The sequence below is a fragment of the Ascaphus truei genome, chromosome 7, assembly GCF_040206685.1.
Source record: "Ascaphus truei isolate aAscTru1 chromosome 7, aAscTru1.hap1, whole genome shotgun sequence".
In the NCBI taxonomy this organism is placed as follows: domain Eukaryota; kingdom Metazoa; phylum Chordata; class Amphibia; order Anura; family Ascaphidae; genus Ascaphus; species Ascaphus truei.
Genome location: NC_134489.1, coordinates 100,714,062 through 100,735,802, shown reverse-complemented (window position 1 = coordinate 100,735,802; position 21,741 = coordinate 100,714,062). Strand labels below are relative to the sequence as shown.

The following is a 21,741-nucleotide window of genomic DNA, read 5'->3' as shown; positions in this document are numbered from 1 at the left end:
AAATAGGGCCAGGTTTGGGAGGAAGTATGAGGAGCTCCGTTTTTAACACACACACACACACACACTCTCTCTCTCTCTCTCTCTCTCTCTCTCTCTCTCTCTCTCTCTCTCTCTCTCTCTCTCTCTCTCTCTCTCTCATATATATATATATATATATATATATATATATATATATATATATATATATATATATATATATATATATATATATATATATATATTAGTATGGTGGGTAAAAAAGGCGACAAAAAACCTCCACCATATAGCATGTGAATGTGCTCACAAGTGATCTTTTTATTTGCTATACAGTGGAGGGTTTTTGTCGCCTTTTTCACCCACAATAACTTATATGAAGTATGGTAAACCTATGTACCCAGCCTTGCAAATTGCAGCGCCAGCACCACAAGCCTCACACTGATGAGACCCAAAGGGTCTGTGAGTGGTTTCACTGGCTTTGCATCTAGAAGCGAGCGTTAATTTATCAGAGTTCCATGTAAAAATGGATTTCGGGCAAAGGGTTGACACGGTGTGCTCATTTGCATGTCATTTCCCAGAATCCCTTGCTGCAGTGGGAGCACTATATGCGAGGGGATAATGGTGAAAGGCAGGGTTGCAGACCTATCCTTTTTATTTGTATTTAAACTTGGTTCGGTTTGAAAATGGAGCGAGAAGAGAAACTATGACAAGCAGGTTACACATCCTATTGCCATAACGCTGCAAGGGTTATTATGGGGGCCCTTCCCCTGCTCTCCCAAGGGAAAATGTCCACTCCGTATACTACAGGTGCGATGGCTCAATATACAGTTGGGGTCCCACAGCACGTCCTATTGGAGAACATTCCCGCTCTGTCGCTTCGCTGTGCTTCCTGCCCCCTGCAACACTTCGGTCTCTAGAAAAACCCGTTAGAGTTCTTTCCATGGCCGGTTTTGCTTCTGGTGTACACTGTACAGTACATTGATTACACTGCATTATGTATGGGAAGTGACGTTCGATATCATCATTTTAGAAGAATCCCCAATACTGCCTTTCTTTGTTTTGCCTGGTAGTGGAGCAGTTGTGTAGCAGAAACATTAGACCAGGAGTGGCCAACACCAGTCCTCACGGGCCACCAACAAGTCAGGTTTTCAGGATATCCCTGCTTCAGCACAGACGGCTCAATCAGTGGCTGAGTCTTTGATTGAGTCTGATTGAGCCACCTGTGCTGAAGCAGGGGTATCCTGAAAACCTGTCCTGTTGGGTGCCCTTGAGGACTGAAAAGACTGAGCCACTGATTGAGCCTCCTGTGCTGAAGCAGGGATATCACGAAAACGTGACCTGTTGGGGGCCCTTGAGGACTGAAGTTAGTTCACCCCTGCATTACACCATTTGGATATTGCAGCAACTTTTAACTGAAACGTTGTAACAGTTTAACCCGGCTGATTTAGATTTTGCAGTGACTAATCATTGGCTTTATTTCCGCCGCAGTGCGTGTATCGTACTGTACCCTTCTGTTCTTATCTGCTCTGTGGTAATCGCGTTACAAAGTGCACTGCAGGGGAGCTGGAAGAGCTGGAATCCAGCACTTTCTTTGCTGCTGCTGCAGCGCTTCCAGTAACGGCTTGTGAAATAGTTGCCTGTCACACATTTCTGTGGGGTGTTAAGTTTGCCGTCTAAACCCCTTCACTGGAAACCCCATCTCCTTGTAGATGCATCATCTATTTGTAACCCTGTCACTGCCAGTGGACGAAGCTTCCATTTTTCTGTGTGTTTTGGAGTGCAATTGTTTAATAGTCATATTCTCTTACTTTGTGCTATAGCACCATTGACTTTCTGTACAGAGTTTTCAGACGCAAGTCCTTGCTTTGTAGAGCTTACTTTGACCCTGAATGCAAAGACCAGTTAGAAGATTTGGACGAAGAGCGGTATGAAGAGCGGTATGAAGAGCGGTATGAAGAGCGGTATGAAGAGCGGTATGAAGAGCGGTATGAAGAGCGGTATGATGGGTATTATCCGAAGGAACAGGAAACAGAATGAAGGGGTTGAAACCACACACGTCTGTGACATCACAAGGGTGAAGAAATTAAAATGGCGGTTGGGCCGGGCATATCGCAAGAAGAAATGACCATCGTTGGACAAAGATGGTACTCGACTGGATTCCAGGAGAGATTAAAAGACCAAGACGACGACCAGAAGTAAGATGGGAGGATGGAATCTGAAGATTTGTTGGAGCGACGTGGCGAAGAGAAGCGGCAACTGCAGTACCTGGGAGATCATTGGGGCGGCTTCATCCAGCAGGGGACGACTGAAGATTATATAGATATACGTCTCAAATTGTCCATAGACAGGCACTAACCAATATTTGTAATCATGCAGTATCTTTATATAATACTGACTTACAGTGCACCCTTTCTTATTCCGTGTGTGTGTGTGTGTGTGTGTGTGTGTGTGTGTACGCACGCACATCTTTACTATATATTTCTGAAAGCGTCATATGTGTCCGTGTCTCCCTGTGTCCCTAGCGGCAATCCCATTGGACCTTGGGCCAGGCCAATGAGATTGCTCCCTTGGCCCGCCCGCCCCCGCACACCTCTCATTGGCCTGAGGCGGAGTGACGGGCCAAAGGAGAGACGGAGAGACACACACACACACCCACACACACACCCTCTGTCGTCCCCCCGCCCCCCCCATCACGTGCGCGCCCTGCACCGGCTCCCGGACGGAGGGGAAGCGCGGCCCTCCTACCCCAGTCCCACTCTCCACCACCTCTCACTCCCGGTGTGTGTGTGTGTGTGTATGTAGAGAGGGACATTTTACTCCTGCCAACAATTTGTGCCTCACTTTCACCCCTACCCCTGCCCTTCACCCCCCCTACCCCTGCCCTTCACCCCCTACCCCTGCCCTTTACCCCCCCTACCCCTGCCCTTCACCCCCGCCCTTCACCCCCCCTACCCCTGCCCTTCACCCCCCCCTACCCCTGGCCTTCACCCCCCCTACCCCTGCCCTTCACCCCCCCCTACCCCTTACACACAGTGACTGACTGACGCACACACACACACACACACACACTGACTGACGCGCACGCACACACTGACTGACTGAGGCACACGCACACGCACACACTGACTGTGTGTGTGTGCGTCAGTCAGTCTGTGTGTGTGTGTGTTTGTGTTTCTGCGTCAGACTCACTGACGCGCGCGCACACACACACACACAGTGACTGACTGACGCACACACAATGACTGACGCACACACACTGCATGAAGCTGTAAAGGGGGACAAACAGAGCTGTAAAGGAGGGAGAGGGGGGGACTGGATTGATGTGAATGGGGGACAAACAGAGAGAGGGGGAAGGGGAGAGGAGAGAGAGAGGAGCGGGAACATTAAATCCCGGGCAACGCCGGGTCTCTCAGCTAGTACACTTATAAAAATAAAAAGTTGTTTTAGCAACTCAAATAAAACTACTTTTATTTATTTTTTAAACAAGTCTGTAGTGCAAACAATTCTATGTTATTACTAGGCTGCCTTATCAATGAGTTGTGAGTTAAAGCAGAATAACCATAGAAATGGGCATTATTTGCAAAGACATCAAAGTAAATGGCACATCGTGGCGTTTGTACTCGGTCAGTCGGCCAGAACACCCTTCACTGCCAGAGCAGCATGCAAGGGGTTAACTACATCTCCACATCTGGAGCCGGGTTCTTCTCCTGATCGTGTTACGTTGCAGGAACGAGTGATTCGATTACCGCAGGAACATCGTTCTTTGGATGTGGACTGGATTGTCCTTGTGCAAGACATTACCCGCCCCACATGGCACCGCACAGCGTCCAGGCAGCGCTCTGCTTTTTTTATTGAAGCTCCACATTTTGCATAGTAACCTTTAAATGAATGAGGGGTGTTACATAGGTAAAACGATTACTATTTGCAGATTAGCCTCTTATTTCTAACCTTTGACCTTTTTTTTCCCCCTCTTTCCTCGTCCTTTCAGGGGTTAAAGTCGTGCCTATTCCAGTGCTGTCTGATAACTACAGTTACTTGGTCATCGACACAACGTCCAGCCTGGCCGTGGCTGTGGACCCGTCTGACCCTGTGGCCGTGCAGGTGGGTGCTGAGCAGCCGTGTGTGTGTGTGTGTGTGTGCGCGCGCTTGCGCTGGTGGCTCTCGTGGTTTTCATGCGTGTAATCTGCCGCACAGACAATTTACACGCCCGTGTCCTGAATCCTTACCATTCTGAACCTCTAATCACACTAGGACATTAGAAGTGTTGTATTTTTTTTTTATAGGCTTTTAAAACTACAGAAAACATGTCGGTAACTTATTTTTAATAATAATAATAATAATAAAAAGACTGTTTAAGTCTTTTTAGGGAACCCCCGGGGAAAGTTGAGAAACACAGAAATCCTTTCTTCAGAGAAGTGAAACTTCCCCTTTTCTAATGAGTAGTGATACTGTTGCATTGAATACCACAATACAGTACTGGAGCATTGAATACCACAATACTGTTGCATCGAATACCACAATACAGTACTGGAGCATTGAATACCACAAATACAGTTGCATTGAATACCACAATACTGGAGCATTGAATACCACAAATACTGGAGCATTGAATACCACAAATACTACCAGTGCCAGAAATGTTACTGTAATTTGTACTCTGCGCTGAAACGAACCTATTCCTTCACCTAACACGAGGTTTCAATAAGACTAGTACCGCCCGCGCGGCGGGACGTAACGACCGCAAACTGCCCGCGATGCGACTTCACTGGTTACGTAGCCGTTTGAAACTTGGAAGCTTTGAAGTCATTTATAAGACTTTAGGAGGGGGCGCAAACCCCGGCCAGACGTGGGGAAGTGGAAGCTAGTTTGGGCAACATTTGTGATTTTTCAACGCTTTCTTTTTTTTTTTTAATATATATTGGCTGGCTTTTAATAATAATAATAATAATAATAATAATAAATTTAAAAAAAACTCTTCTCAAGGGATGAGCGTAATTTTGTACATGCTCTGAGAAGCCCCGGCACGTACTGTCCTGGCAACGCGGAAACAAATTGGGATTTTAAACGTTTTTTTTTTTTATTTAAAAATAAAAGGTTAGAGCTGCAGTGCCACTTATTGTATCGAACTGCAAGGATAAAAAAAATATATATCATTTTTTTTTAATTATTATTATTTTTTGGGGGGGACCATGCGGGCAGCGCCTCGCAAAATAACGCAGGGCTCGTTCCTCCACTAGTGCAGCAGTCTGGAGAGGGTTGTACAGCTGGTGCCTGTGTCATTGTTCTCTAGGGGGTGTTAAGTTGAGTCTACATTACCATTAAATCGGGCTTATAACTGCAGTCCTCAAGATTGAGCCACCTGTGCTGAAGCAGGGACAGATTGAGCCACCTGTGCTGAAGCAGGGACAGATTGAGCCACCTGTGCTGAAGCAGGGTAGCCTTAAAACCCGACCTAATGGGTGTGGGGGGGGGGGGGGCTTCCGGACTGGATTTGAGAACCCCTGCATTAAATGGAAAGTCTGTGATAATCTGAGTTTTATAATGGGATATGTTGTGTTACCTGGGGAATCACGCTACACGTTACATGCTACATGCTACATGTGCAAGTCCCTGTGCACTCTGTATAAATATTGCTGGGGGGGTTTCATGCCTCGGAGTTGGGTTTGGGCCGGTTCCAGGCAGGGATTTCGCTGTAATATCAGTGAAATCCCGGTCTTCAGGGGCTTGGGAAACAATCGAGTTCAGAGCTCGGAAAACCCGCACAGAGCGAAAAAGGGAAAGTGAGCTGGTTTGTTTTGGATACCTCCATGAAAATAATCTCGTTTGTTTTAGCAAATGGATTTAACTCCTTCACCACAGGCCTTCACTCCTGTATCAGCGGGGTGTGAGGTTCGGGGAATACTGACTTACCCTCAGTTATCATTCTCTAGCAATGAGGAAAATGCTTGTCAGATCTGTATGTATGTACAGTATATGTATGTATATGTGTAAAGCAGAAAGTATGTATGTGTGTATATATCCAGATCTGACAAGCATTTTCCTCGAATACATACACACATACACACACACAACATTAAAGTATTTTTATTGCAATGATTGACATTTCGGTCCCCAGTGATTACTGCAATAAAAATTATTTATTTATAAAATGTTTTACCAGGAAGTAATACGTTGAGAGTTACCTCTCGTTATCAGGTATGTCCTGGGCACAGAGATAAGATGACAAATACTGATGTTGAAATAAGATGTTAAAATACTTTGTTGTTAACCCAAAGTGTGCTGGATCTTCTTTCTGCATCTCTGTACACACTCACAATTCCGTGACACCTTTGTAACTAGTCAGAGAGCGCCTTACCTCCTCACTTTTCCTCTCCTCCCTCTCCCCCCTCTCTCCACCCTCCCTCTCTCTCCGCCCTCCCTCTCTCCGCTCTCCTGTCTCTCCTCTCTCTGTTTCTCCCCTCTCTCTGTCTGCCTCTTCTCTTTGTGCCTTTCTCTGTGTCTCAACGCATTTCTGTTACTGGTGGTTCTTACAGAGAAGGGAGAGCAGCACTGTCTGCGTGGTTTTCAAGCCCCTGGCTCTAAAGGGCTTAATGATAAGGCGTGTAATATAGCGTGTGCGATACCGTGCGCGCGTCAATTATAATTGGCTGTGTTAGACGGTTCTATACTAGGGACGGCCGTGAGCGGTGGCGCGGCAGGCCATGGAAAATACAATCAAATTTTGGTTCGCGGCGTGGCAGCGCAAAAATACAATCGCAGCGCGGCCTAACGCTGTGATCAGTCACGCCCCCTAACCGCGCGTGTCACCGCTTGCACCCTAACAACTAAACGTGCACCCGCGCCTATTATATAACAAACCTAACGTTGCATTGTGGTTCCTTGTGAGGTAGCGTGGATCATTTTCCCACCGTGCACGTATCGTGGCTGGGAACCGATACGAGGGAAAGTGAATGACATCACTCGCCTGCCTGCTGGCACAACCTGTGGGACACTTGCTGATTCCTGGGGTCAGAGGCCGGGTAACTGAGGAAGTTGGGGCCTATAAGTTAATCTCCCCTGTTCCTGTGCTCTGATCTCGGGACAGGCTGAGGGACACCCCGGCTCTCTGGACGAGCTGCTGTTATTTTTGGACGGGACGCGGCGTGGAGCGGCCGCCCACCCCAGCTTTGTACTCCCTTATCCGAGCAGTTTAATCAGTATAAACACACAGCTGCAGAGTGCTCCAGCAGGAAACGGCCTGCCACAGAGCAGGAGATGAAAGGAGGCAGAGATTAATGGGAGGGGGGGGAGAGAAGCAAGGGAGTGGGGCAGAGCAGGTGATGAAAGAGAAGAGGAGGTGGTAATAATTTTATTTCAGACAGCGATTTTCTCCCAATGGGACTCCAAGTGCTTCACAATTAGATTGTAAGTTCTTCGGAGCAGGGACTCCTTTTCCTAAATGTTACTTTTGTCTGAAGCACTTCTCCCCTTTGTGTTATTTTGTATTATTTGTTATTTATATGATTGTCACGTGTATTACTGCAGTGAAGCGCTGGGTACATTAATGGCGCTGTATAAATAAAGAGATACATACAATTACAGTACAGCGCGCGGTACGCAGCACATAGTAATGTTACAGGCACAGTCCCTGCCTAGATGAGCTTACAGTCTGTTTTTGGTAATATTGGTTAGGAAAGGTGCCCGGGCGCTATCTCTGTATGGCGTGTATAGAATACTAGCTGAGAGACCCGGCGTTGCCCGGGATGTAATGTTCCCGTTCCTCTCTCTCTCCCCCCCCCTCTCTCTGTTTGTCCCCCATTCACATCAATCCAGTCCCCCCCCTCCCTCCCTCCTTTACAGCTTCATGTAGCGTGTGTGCGTCAGTCACTGAGTGTTTGCGCGCACGTCAGTGAGTCTGAGGCAGAAACACAAACACACACAGACTGACTGACGCACACACAGTCAGTGTGTGCCTCAGTCAGTGTGTGCGTGTGCGCGTCAGTCAGGGTTTGTGTGCGCGTCAGTCAGTGTGTGCGTGCGGCAGTCAGTCAGTGTGTGTGCGCGTGCGGCAGTCAGTGTGTGTGTGTGGGGGTGTGTGTGCGCGTGCGGCAGTCAGTGTGCGTGCGGCAGTCAGTGTGCGCGCGTCAGTCGGTGTGTGTGTCAGTCGGTGTGTGTGTGTCAGTCGGTGTGTGTGTGTCAGTCGGTGTGTGTGTGTCAGTCGGTGTGTGTGTGTCAGTCGGTGTGTGTGTGTCAGTCGGTGTGTGTGTGTCAGTCGGTGTGTGTGTGTCAGTCGGTGTGTGTGTGTCAGTCGGTGTGTGTGTGTCAGTCGGTGTGTGTGTGTCAGTCGGTGTGTGTGTGTCAGTCGGTGTGTGTGTCAGTCAGTGTGTGTGTGTGTGTGTGTGTGTGTGTGTGTGTGTCAGTGTGTGTGTGTGTCAGTGTGTGTGTGTGTCAGTCAGTGTGTGTCAGTCAGTGTGTGTGTGTGTGTCAGTCAGTGTGTGTGTGTCAGTCAGTGTGTGTGTGTCAGTCAGTGTGTGTGCGCGCGTCAGTGTGTCAGTAAGTTGTGTGTGTCAGTCAGTGTGTGGGAGGTGATGTGAGGGGAGCGCCGGGGAGGGGAGTCAGGGGAGGGGAGGCGTCAAAGGCAGGGGGGGGGGCGTCAAAGGCAGGGGGGGGGGCGTCAAAGGCAGGGGGGGGGGCGTCAAAGGCAGGGGGGGGGCGTCAAAGGCAGGGGGGGGGCGTCAAAGGCAGGGGGGGGCGTCAAAGGCAGGGGGGGCGTCAAAGGCGGGGGGGGGCGTCAAAGGGAGGGGGGGGGGCGTCAAAGGGAGGGGGGGGCATCAAAGGGAGGGGGCGTCAAAGGGAGAGGGGAGGGTGGCGTCAAAGGCAGGGGGGGTGGCGTCAAAGGCAGGGGGGGGGCGTCAAAGGCAGGGGGGGGGCGTCAAAGGCATGGATTCCTCCCCTTGCATTTCCTCACCTAGCAGCATTAAGTCCCTGCCGCCCTCCTCCTGCTCCTCGGGGATGTTGAGCCGTAGAGAGCGTGCTCTGGGAGGTAGGTGGGGAGGAGGGGGGGTGAGGAGGGGGGGTGAGGAGGGGGGGAGAGAGGGGGGGGGAGAGAGGGGGGGGGGAGAGAAGGAGGGGGGGGGAGAGAAGGAGGGGGGGGGAAGCGACACACGCGACACCTACCTGTAGTTCCGGGCGCCGCCATCTTCTCACTGGGCGCCGCGAGGGAGGAAGGGGGTCCTTCCGGGCGCCGCCATCTGTTCCAGTTGGAGCGGCGGCGGAGAGGGAGAGAGGTGAGTTGTAGCGGCGAGGGGGAGAGAGACCTGGCGTTGCCCGTGAGTAAAATTTCCCGCTCCCTTCTCTCTCCCTCTTTCTCCGTGTTCCCCAGAGGGGAGGGACGGACAGTGGACAGGAGGGTGTGGGGACGGACAGTGGACAGGAGGGTGTGGGGACGGACAGTGGACAGGAGGGGGGACAGTGACACACACACACACACACACACACACGCGTCTCTGTTGATGCGCCCTTTCTCAGTTCCGTTTGGCGCCGGAGGTGAGGGAGCGACACCTACCTGTACTTCCGGGCGCCGCCACCGTCTGACTCGGCGCCGCGAGGGAGGAAGGGGGTCCGCCATCTTACGCGCCGCGTGGCAGCTGCCTGTTCCCCCGCCGGGGGTACGGGAGAGGTGATTTGGAGCGGGGAGAGGTGATGCCGCTGGGGAGGGGGAGAGTTCAGTTTGAGCGCCGCTGGGGAGGGGGAGAGATGATGCCGCTGGGGAGGGGGAGGTGATTTGGAGCGGGGAGGGGGGAGAGGTGATTTGGAGCGGGGAGGGGGAGAGGTGATGCCGCTGGGGAGGGGGAGAGGTGATTTGGAGCGGGGAGGGGGGAGAGGTGATTTGGAGCGGGGAGGGGGGAGAGGTGATTTGGAGCGGGGAGAGGTGATTTGGAGCGGGGAGGGGGAGAGGTGTGTGTGTGTGTGTGTGTGTGTGTGTGTGTGTGTGTACCTTTGGCCCGTCACTCCGCCTCAGGCCAATGAGAGGTGTGGGGGGCGGGCCAAGGGGGTGGTGTGTGTGTGTGAGGCCAATGAGAGGTGTGCGGGGGCGGGCGGGCCAAGGGACCAATGAGATTGCCCCTAGGGACACCGGACATCCAGGCAGGCATGCATGCATGCATGCAGGCATACAGTGCTTTCACTAATATAGTATAAGATATAAAAAGAAATGTAATACAGCCTGGAAGAAATGTTCTCAAGTTGTCCTACTGTGACTCAGAACCCCCGCAGGATCTATCCAGGACCCTTATTGGCAATGTGATACAAAAAGAGGATGGCGGAGCACAGTTAGTAGTATGTCCAGTGTGTACTGATGATCAATGTGGTGGAAGACACCTCTACAGGAGGCGGCAGTCTATGTGGCGGACTCCATATATTGGTGGTGTACAGGCAGTAATGTGTATGAGTGGGTGGGGAAAAAATAAGTAAATAAATAAAAAACTTACACGGCCTTGTGTAAGTTCTATCCCATCAAGGTTTCTTTGGATTGGTTTTCTTCTTTGTATGGTGTTTACGTCTGCGGTCGTCGCTTCTCTTCTTCTTTATTCCTTCAGCTTTCTTCGTTCGATTGTTTTCTCCCTCCAGGGGGTTTATCCTCGTGTAAATGAAAAGGTGATAAAATCAATACATATATGTAGCAGTTGTAGTGTAAGGGAGGGTATTGGAACACTATAACAATACACCGTTGCAATGCAATGGTGTAAACAAAACACTCACACGGGCCAATGTGAGTGACCTCTTATCAGGGTATCTTGATGTTTCCGATTGGGGGATTAATGCAAAGTGTCAGATGTCTGTGAACATCTGGCAGATGGTGATGTTAATGCAGCCTAATATTCGGGGTAGATGGGAATAAAAAACAATATAGCTCAATACTCACACGGGCCAGTGTGAGTACACACTTGTAGTGGTTTCTTTTTCTCTTCTGATGTTTCTCGTGGATTCCTCCTGAAAACTGAATCAATGGACGAATGCAGACTATAAGGTCTAAGGGATTAAACTTTATTAATTAAAAACAAAATATATTACAAAAGCAATATAAAACGAAGAAACCAATGGTCTCTAAGGCAAATTAAAACTAGGGGAATGCTAGGGCTGTTATAGGACTAACTGTCCTAGCATTCCCCTAGTTTTAATTTGCCTTAGAGACCATTGGGATAGAACTTACACAAGGCCGTGTAAGTTTTTTATTTATTTACTTATTTTTCCCCCACCCACTCATACACATTACTGCCTGTACACCACCAATATATGGAGTCCGCCACATAGACTGCCGCCTCCTGTAGAGGTGTCTTCCACCACATTGATCATCAGTACACATTGGACATACTACTAACTGTGCTCCGCCATCCTCTTTTTGTATCACAATCTGTTTTTGGTGCCTGAGGCACAGGGAGATAAAGTGACTTGCCCAAGGTCACAAGGAGCCCACACTGGGATTTGAACCAGGGTCTGTAGTTTTGCTATCCGAGCCTTTACTCGCTGAGCGGTCTAGAACATTTGGACCCGGACATTTTGCGCATTTACCCCAAGCGTCAAACCCCTTTCCTTAACACCCTGCCCTAACCACTAAACCACCTTCGTTAACTTCACTTACTGGCGAAACGGGCGACATAAGCGAGGCCGCGGTGATTGGTCCCTCGGCGGCCAGCCAGCGGCAAATTGGCAAAACAGCCGTGACCAAATGTCCAATTCCGTTCGCTGAGCCGCCCCTTCATGTAGGTGCAAGAGGAGAGGGGGATGCAAGGAATGCGCTGGGTAAGGGGGCGGAGCAGAGTTGATGTGGGAAAAGGTGGATGGAAGGAATGCGTTGGGTAAGGGGGCAGAGTTGATCTGGGAAGAGGTGGATGCAAGGAACGCGCTGGGTAAGGGAGCCGAGTTTATGTGGGAAGAGGTAGATGCAAGGAACGCGCTGGGTAAGGGGGCGGAGCAGAGTTGATGTGGGAAGAGGTGGATGCAAGGAACGCGGTGGGTAAGGGAGCAGAGTCGAGGTGGATGCAAGGAATGCGCTGGGTAAGGGGGCGGAGCAGAGTCGATGTGGGAAGAGGTGGATGCAAGGAACGCGCTGGGTAAGGGGGCGGAGCAGAGTCGATGTGGGAAGAGGTGGATGCAAGGAACGCGCTGGGTAAGGGGGCGGAGCAGAGTCGATGTGGGAAGAGGTGGATGCAAGGAACGCGCTGGCTAAGGGGGCGGAGCAGTCGATGTGGAAAGAGGAGAGCTAAAAATAAGGGAAAGGGGATAGCGGTGTTTAGCAGGTGCAAAGGATATAGGGAAATATAGGATACAGGAGGAGAGAAGAAAAGGAATAGGGTTGAGCTGGGATTGGAAGAGCGAGGAGGAAATGTTAATGTGGAGATGAACGTCTTTGACTGAGCCACCTGTGCTGAAGCAGGGATACCCTGAACACCTGACCTGATGGTGGCCCCTGGTGTAAAGAATTAGAGGGGAATGAATAGAAATTAGAGAGGAAGAAGGAAGAGTGCAAATAGTGGAGAGCAAGATGTTCAATAGTGAGGCAGAACGTCCCAAGAATCCGTGGTGCGAACGGGGAAAGGGTAAAATGAGTTTATGTTCATCCCCTTTTTTCCCCTTATTTTCCCCACCTGGCAGAGAAGGGGTTAAATCATTTGACACCTGGATTCAGAGACTCTGGTTGGAGACCTCATTCGCTGTTCCCTTGTTCAGTACACGGTCTCCTGTGCCTCGTATCCCAGCTCCTGAGGGCAGGCACTGGTTGTACAGCAGAAATCGTACTGTATTCAAACGAAGTCATGTGAGTGCTTTGCAGTATGGAGAAGGTGCATGCGCTAAACATTGTATTTTCCTTCCTGAACCTGCAGACATGCGTGGAGCGGGAAGGGGTGACCCTGGAAGCCATCCTCTGCACCCACAAACACTGGTGAGTTCTTCATGTGTCATTGTGTTAGTTTGCTACAACAACACACTGCGGCAATGCTAACGAATGGCAAACACACACACGTACAGGAGGTAACTAGGCAAGCTTACAAACAACAAGGCTGCTATATCGGTTGCACCTTTTAAAGACTTCATAGTTTGTGCTTTTAGTGCAACTTTCTGTCCTATAAGATTATAGTGTAAGAGCATTTAAGCTTGGAGCTGGGTGACCGACTTCATACTTACAAACATACCTGAAGGTAGAAAGGAAGCGTTGGTGTGGTGAATGCAGGGCTGTGTAAGGAGGTGTCGGTGCTGGAAGTTCTGCTACAATGTTACAGGGGGAAAGAACACAAGGTGGGTAAATGCAAATAATTGGGTACTGTAGAACACGGGTTCTCAACTCCAGTCCTCAAGCCCCTCCCAGCTTATCCCAGGATATCCCAGCTTCAGCACAGGTGGCTCAATAAAAGGCTCAGTCAAAGACCGGAGCCTCTGAGCCACCTGTGCTAAAGCTGGGATATCCCGAAAACCCGACTTGTTGGAGGGGGCTGGAGGACTGGACTTGGCAGCACTGCCCTAGGACAGTGTTTTTTAACCAGTGTTCCTAGGAATCCTTGGGTTCCCCAGGCTTCCCTACAGGGTTCCCTGCAATGTTCAGGTCATTTGAAAATTGTACCAAATACAGAAGAATTTACAATGCATGTGATCTCAGACGCGCTATTAGAGAGGGTTGGGGTTCCTTACAATGCATCTGATCTCAGACGCGCTATTAGAGAGGGTTGGGGTTCCTTACAATGCATCTGATCTCAGACGCGCTATTAGAGAGGATTGGGGTTCCTTACAATGCATCTGATCTCAGACGCGCTATTAGAGAGGGTTGGGGTTCCTTACAATGCATCTGATCTCAGACGCGCTATTAGAGAGGGTTGGGGTTCCTTACAATGCATCTGATCTCAGACGCGCTATTAGAGAGGGTTGGGGTTCCTTACAATGCATCTGATCTCAGGCCCGCTATTAGAGAGGATTTGGGGTCCTTACAATGCATCTGATCTCAGGCACGCTATTAGAGAGGGGTGGGGTTCCTTACAATGCATCTGATCTCAGGCGCGTTATTAGCGAGGGTTGGGGCTCTGAAGAATTTAACAATATAATTATAAGGTTCCTTAGCCAATAAAAGGTTGGAACCCCTGCCCTAGAAGAACGGTTGTCTGCACATTGCAGTATGTGCTGCAGATATATTAATAATGACTATTTGTCTGCCTGCTGCATGGTGCCATGGAGTGAACCTCTCACACAGGTAGAACCTGAAAGTCCTGTAGCTCTGCGTGATTTGTGCTGCTGAAAAGCTCATCTCATGAGCTTGAGGTTGGCGAACAGGCAAATACATGGGCTGAGCGCATGTCATAAAACCGCCTGCTGCAATATATAATCACATTTGTTGAAACATGTTCTACTTTATTACCAGGTAGAAATGCCATCCTAGGTGGAGGCATAGAGTGGCATGATTGGTCCTGAATATATAAGCTTGTAGCATACCCTCCATCATTTTGTGGGTATGAAATAGGTGCATTATTCCTCTTCTCCTGCTGGACGCAGTTGCTTCCAAGCGAACCCTATGGAAGTCCTGAAACCTCACACAAACATACTCTGTGTGATGGGTACAGCTGGTTTTACAGGAGCCCAACACATAGTGTTTCTGTTAAATAGGTGCAGCATGTAGCCGGTTTAATTCAGGAACTCCTCAAAGTGCCGATCTCCTCTAGGACAGAGGTACAAAGTACATCTCTACTCACAATAAAAGAGGAATTGCATAATGAACTTGTAACAGCCAAGTACTGAGGAGAAACAATGTTTTAGTTCCCACATGGACCTTTCATCGGGTGATGGGACCTGAAACTTTGTTTCTCCTCTGTTTTGGCTGTCACTTTAAATGGAGAATGTCATTATGAACCTGTGGGTAGAGATGTACTTTGTGCCTCTGTCCAGAGGAGACCTGCACTTTGAAGAAAGTCTTTGTCTGGGTTCTGTTGGCTGCACACGCAGGATTCTCCTCGCCTGAAACGGTTTCCTCGCACTCTGGAATTGTAGGTTTAATTCAGGCCACTCTTGTTATTTTGGGCAACTTTCCTCATCTCCCCGCACCTTCCCAGGGTGCAGTTCAAGCAATATCCTACGTGTGTGTCTTTTTGGAGGGGTCTAGTTTAAATAATAATAGCATGTTTTTGTATAGCGCTGCTAGTTATACGTAGCGCTTTACAGAGACATTTTGCAGGCACAGGTCCCTGCCCCGTGGAGCTTACAATCTGTTTCTGGTGCCTGAGGCACAGGGAGATAAAGTGACTTGCCCAAGGTCACAAGGAGCCGACACAGGAAATTGAACCAGATTCCCCTGCTTGACACTCTCAGTGCCAGTCAGTGTCTTTTACTCACTGAGCCACTCATTGGTAACTGCGTTTTGTGTTGCGGAGAGGCGGACCACTGCCTGGCACGGAAAACCCTGACCCGTTTAGCAACCAAGACTTCATTCAGACCTGTGTCATTCAGACCTGTGCGTGGGTAACACCCATAATCCTTTGCTCTTTCCATAGGGACCACAGCGGAGGCAATAAGGCATTGAGGAGACATTACAAGTCCTGCCGCGTGTACGGGAGCGCCAACGATGACATCCCAGAGCTCACACAGTGGGTGCTGTTTTTTTGAGGGGGGAGGAAGCAACACGTTTCGTGTGTGTGTGTCACCGTTATTTTTGTGGGGGATCTGAGGTTTGACCCTTATTTTGCTGCTTGGTGCAGTCACCATGTCCAAGTAATTTACCAGAGAGCCGCTGCTTATAATGATGAAATGATCGGGAATGGGGCGGGGTGTGGGCAGGAGGGGAATAGACTTTTTCTATTTGTATAAAGCGGAATTATTTATAGTGTGCCCCTCCTCCCTGTATGTCACGGCCGTGTGCCCTCTCTGTATGTCACTGACGAGGACCCCCTCCTCCCCGCAGCGTGCTCTCGGACAGGGATCAGGTCACGGTCGGAAGGCTGCAGTTTCAGGCGTTCTTTACCCCGGGACACACGGTCGGTCACATGATTTACGTGCTGGACGGGAAGTCTGGGGACGGACCAGACTGCCTCTTTTCGGGGGATCTCCTCTTCCTGGCTGGTTGCGGTGAGTATTGGAGGGGAGAACAACCCATATTTTTTTTTTTCAGTGAAACATTTGAATAACCGCTTACATGTTTTCTACAGTGATTCTTGCCTTTCCTGGTAATACAGCAGGACTCTGCCACTTAGGGCAGGGATTCTCAAGGGTAAATCTCTAGCAGTCACACTGGTCCTGGAGGGGAGTACGTTCTTTTTGTAGGGTGTGGTGATACGTGGTCACTATGCCATGATGGGGTCTGGGGCCTCGGGAGTGTTGCCCATGTCGTGCCTGTTTTGCAGAGGAGATCCGAAACGCAGGGGAATGGAGAGAAAAAGGAGCCACTCTTCCGTTTTCCCGGAGGAAGTGACGACGTCGCGGTCACGTGATTTTTCCAGGGGCGTCGTGGCACCACGCTGGTGCTGCCGCCCCTCTTGACAACCGAAGGGTTAATGGCGTGACATGCGCGGTCAGGGATGTAATCAAAAGTTTGTAATGTTCTAAACTCGAGAGGCCTCTTGACGCCGGAATGGGACATCTCTCCACCGGCCATTTTCGCCGCTAAGGTAAATGATAAGGGGATAGCTTTACGGGTTTTAGGCTAAGGGTTTAAGCTTTTTAGGGCAAGGGGTTAAGGTTAGGGGTTTTAGGGCAAGGGGTTTTAAAGCAAGGGATAAAGGTTAGCGGTTTTAGGTCAAGAACTCCGATTTATAGGGTTAAGAGTAGGAATTTTAGGGTAGGGGGTTAGGGGAGTTTTTAAGGGCTTTGAGGGTAAGGATAGGGGCTTACATTCTCGGCAAACCGACTGGCGGCTAGATATCACAGGGGCTGACCGGCAGAGACGCTGCAGCGAGATTCCGGCCATGGGTGTTCTAGACAGCTCTAAAGCTCGGAACTCGTTGGAGAATCTTTACATTTTGGTTATTAGCCGCCTCCGCTTTCCTCTCCCGGGCAGTATAACTCCGGAAGGTTTTGTGGTCTCCGATTTCCTCTCCCAGGCAGTATAACTCCGGAATGTTTTGCGGTCTCTGATACTCTCTCCCGGGCAGTATAACTCCGGAATGTTTTGCGGTCTCCGATATTCTCTCCCGGGCAGTATAACTACGGAATGTTTTGCGGTCTCCGATTTCCTCTCCCGGGCAGTATAACTCCGGAATGTTTTGCGGTCTCTGATATTCTCTCCCGGGCAGTATAACTCCGGAATGTTTTGCGGTCTCCGATTTCCTCTCCCGGGCAGTATAACTCCGGAATGTTTTGCGGTCTCTGATACTCTCTCCTGGGCAGTATAACTCCGGAATGTTTTGCGGTCTCCGATATTCTCTCCCGGGCAGTATAACTCCGGAATGTTTTGCGGTCTCCGATATTCTCTCCCGGGCAGTATAACTCCGGAATGTTTTGCGGTCTCCGATATTCTCTCCCGGGCAGTATAACTCCGGAATGTTTTGCGGTCTCCGATATTCTCTCCCGGGCAGTATAACTCCGGAATGTTTTGCGGTCTCCGATATTCTCTCCCGGGCAGTATAACTCCGGAATGTTTTGCGGTCTCTGATATTCTCTCCCGGGCAGTATAACTCCGGAATGTTTTGCGGTCTCCGATACTCTCTCCCGGGCAGTATAACTCCGGAATGTTTTGCGGTCTCCGATATCCTCTCCCGGGCAGTATAACTCCGGAATGTTTTGCGGTCTCCGATATTCTCTCCCGGGCAGTATAACTCCGGAATGTTTTGCGGCCTCCGATATTCTCTCCCGGGCAGTATAACTCCGGAATGTTTTGCGGTCTCCGATATTCTCTCCCGGGCAGTATAACTCCGGAATGTTTTGCGGTCTCCGATACTCTCTCCCGGGCAGTATAACTCCGGAAGGTTTTGTGGTCTCCGATATTCTCTCCCGGGCAGTATAACTCCGGAATGTTTTGCGGTCTCCGATTTTCTCTCCCGGGCAGTATAACTCCGGAAGGTTTTGCGGTCTCCGATATTCTCTCCCGGGCAGTATAACTCCGGAATGTTTTGCGGTCTCTGATATTCTCTCCCGGGCAGTATAACTCCGGAATGTTTTGCGGTCTCCGATATTCTCTCCCGGGCAGTATAACTCCGGAATGTTTTGCGGTCTCCGATATTCTCTCCCGGGCAGTATAACTCCGGAAGGTTTTGCGGTCTCCGATATTCTCTCCCGGGCAGTATAACTCCGGAAGGTTTTGCGGTCTCCGATTTCCTCTCCCGGGCAGTATAACTCCGGAATGTTTTGCGGTCTCCGATATTCTCTCCCGGGCAGTATAACTCCGGAATGTTTTGCGGTCTCCGATATCCTCTCCCGGGCAGTATAACTCCGGAATGTTTTGCGGTCTCCGATATTCTCTCCCGGGCAGTATAACTCCGAAATGTTTTGTGGTCTCCGATATTCTCTCCCGGGCAGTATAACTCCGGAAGGTTTTGCGGTCTCCGATACTCTCTCCCGGGCAGTATAACTCCGGAATGTTTTGCGGTCTCTGATACTCTCTCCCGGGCAGTATAACTCCGGAATGTTTTGCTGCTCCTGATTTTCTCTCCCGGGCAGTATAACTCCGGAATGTTTTGCGGTCTCCGATACTCTCTCCCGGGCAGTATAACTCCGGAATGTTTTGCGGTCTCCGATACTCTCTCCCGGGCAGTATAACTCCGGAATGTTTTGCGGTCTCCGATATTCTCTCCCGGGCAGTATAACTCCGGAATGTTTTGCGGTCTCCGATACTCTCTCCCGGGCAGTATAACTCCGGAATGTTTTGCGGTCTCCGATATTCTCTCCCAGGCAGTATAACTCCGGAATGTTTTGCGGTCTCCGATATTCTCTCCCGGGCAGTATAACTCCGGAATGTTTTGCGGTCTCCGATACTCTCTCCCGGGCAGTATAACTCCGGAATGTTTTGCGGTCTCCGATATTCTCTCCCGGGCAGTATAACTCCGGAATGTTTTGCGGTCTCCGATATTCTCTCCCGGGCAGTATAACTCCGGAATGTTTTGCGGTCTCCGATACTCTCTCCCGGGCAGTATAACTCCGGAATGTTTTGCGGTCTCCGATATTCTCTCCCGGGCAGTATAACTCCGGTATGTTTTGCGGTCTCCGATACTCTCTCCCGGGCAGTATAACTCCGGAATGTTTTGCTGCCGAACGATGAAATTCTTATTAAATAAACAGAGCCGGGAGACTGCAGCGCTGGGTACTTGGCGCGCTCTCATTTCCTGTGTATTATCACCACATCTCTGAAGCGGGTTTAGAGCGTGTACTCCTTGTCCGGACATGTCCTGCGTTATTTATTTCTACAATTTCCCCAAACAGGATCATTTATTGGATTAGAGAAGTTTACATTAGAATAAACAGAATCAGTCTTTCGAGGCATCCCTCCTCGGGACATTCTTCTTAACACTGTATGTGATTCACCATCAGCCGCCGGTTGTATTATAGCAGCAAGATATTAAAAATCCTATATGATTTTGTAAAATAAATCAGTTCTTTTATATTAGATTTTTTTTTTTTTTAAACTCCTAACGCCATTTTTAATTTGTTTAATGTACTGATCATCCTTTGGTTGCTACGGCAACCATTTAGAAAGTCCTATCCACTTCCTCATTTGAATCCAGGCTCTAACACCCACCTATTGTGAGCTCTGCCCTTTGGCAACAAAGTATCACAAACAGATCTGTTGCTGTGTTCCACACCGCAGACTGTATTGCTCTGTAAGCTGTAACAATAATGTGTTACGCTTGGTAATATAATGTTACGTATCGGCTGCAGCACAACGTTAGAGGGCAGCCATTTCGTTAGGCACACAATAGGTTAACCAATTATTCCTAAATCCCAGGATTGATGTTGACAGGTAGAACAATCTATACACAGTGATAACTTAATAGCACCTGTTTTTTCATGTCTACTTGTACAGTAGAAAGGCATAATCAGACACGCCATACACAATAGAGAGGCTGGAGTGTTATAAACAAGAATGCAGTGTGTTTAGCATTAGAACCCCAAATGATTGAATGAAGGTCTTATGAAAGGGCCCAAGGCTGTTAATGCTGTGGACTGCAAACAGGTATGTGCTCAGACCTGTCATCTGCTGGAAAATATCACACAAACGCAGACGTGCCCAGGCACGTGGAGGTTTTTTTTTAACTTTTTTATATTCTTGTAAAAATAAATCCTTCTTAATATAATCGGGTAAGCTGCTCCAGTATCGGATAAAAATGAATGCATTAAGACATGGTAAAAATAAAATACAATTCTCATTAAGCCAATAACCTTGGTGAGTATCTTTAATTACTACTAAATGTACATTTCCAGTTACAATAACCCAGTGTTTGCTAACATTGTTGCAAATTTCCTAATACTGTACATCCAATGCACAACCTTTCACCAACTCCAGTGCTGCATCGTAAGATACACCATGCGGGTCTGATGCACCCGGGGGTATCTAGGCACCCCCTGTGCAACCCCGCCCAAGAGACTCTGGTTCAGGAGTGGCCAACTCCAGTCCTCAAGGGCCACCAACAGGTCAGGTTTTCATGATATCCCTGCTTCAGCACCAGTGGCTCAGTCCTTAAAGTCTCTGTGGTGCTGTACAGTAGGTGCTGATCCATCCTGCTATACAATCACTCTGCTAGTGTTAATCTTGCATCTGCCTGGCTGTGTCTTGCCTGCCCCCCTGTGGCAGTGTTGCTGCAGTGCATTTGCTGAGCACTGTTTTTGTCTTGCTTCCCACTGCAGGGAGGATGTTCGAGGGGTCAGCGGGCACCATGCTTGCTTCACTGGACACGGTGGCCTCCTTCAGTGACAGCACTCTGCTCTGGCCTGGTATGTATGTGATGGAGCTGTGTGCATCTGTATGCTCCTGTCTCATAGGGACTATAAGAAATACTTCTCTGCTGACACCTAGAGGCCAATAAAGGAAATGTGCAAGAGGCTGTAACTGCAACAGTGCAGGGGCCAGCAGCGCGGTTTGTGCCTTTTCTCACTAACCGCACGCTGTCTAACTTCACTGTGTTTATTCCTTACCCTTCCTTCTTGTCTTTCTGTTTCTCTCTCCTCTCTCCCTCTCTCATTAAATGAATCCAGTGTTTCTTCTGCCAGGAAAGATAACTCTCAGAGATCTGAGAGAGGAATCCTGTCATTCTACATGAATGAGCCCAGTGTTCCTTAACTGCCATTCATTTAAATGGTTATAAAAAAAAAAAAGATTAGTGGTACTCACTTCTATCCCTGCCTCAATGTAGCACTCTAGGTACTGAATGATCTGATCTCTGACGCGCTATCAGAGAGGGTTGGGGTTCTGCAGAATTTCACTGTATAATTATAGGGTTCCTTAACCAAATAAAGTTGCTGTCCTATTTTCGGGATTTGGCCCATGTATGCAGCAGCAGGACCTGCAAGGATTGTCCACCCAACACGTTTTGTCAGTTTGCCTCTCTGCTTCCCCTACTCGCCCCACGTACCGACCCGCTGCTTTTCCCACCCCAGGCCACGAGTACGCTGCGGACAACCTGACGTTTGCTGCTGCAGTGGAGCCTGATAACGATGTCCGGGACAGGAAGTTGCAGTGGGTCGTGCAGCACCGGCTGAAGAAGAAGTGCACGGTGAGAAGAGGGGACAGTGCCACCTGTATTAACCCTTTCAGTGCTCTGGGAGCCACTGGACTGCCACCCCCCCCATGATGTAGTGGCTAATTTTTCTGGGGGAGTTTGCGTC

At 49.4% G+C, this 21,741-nt stretch overlaps 1 protein-coding gene across 1 annotated transcript in view; it reads left to right on the top strand.

Annotated features, from left to right (window-relative positions):
- LOC142499804 (putative thioesterase PNKD) overlaps positions 1 to 21,741 on the top strand; it is a 51,242-nt gene that overhangs the window by 24,476 nt on the left and 5,025 nt on the right. The window contains exons 3-8 of the mRNA XM_075609682.1: positions 3,965 to 4,077; positions 12,840 to 12,898; positions 15,486 to 15,578; positions 15,893 to 16,056; positions 20,764 to 20,850; positions 21,514 to 21,629. Of these exons, the coding sequence (XP_075465797.1) occupies positions 3,965 to 4,077; positions 12,840 to 12,898; positions 15,486 to 15,578; positions 15,893 to 16,056; positions 20,764 to 20,850; positions 21,514 to 21,629 (632 nt within the window). The remainder of the gene's footprint in view (positions 1 to 3,964; positions 4,078 to 12,839; positions 12,899 to 15,485; positions 15,579 to 15,892; positions 16,057 to 20,763; positions 20,851 to 21,513; positions 21,630 to 21,741) is intronic.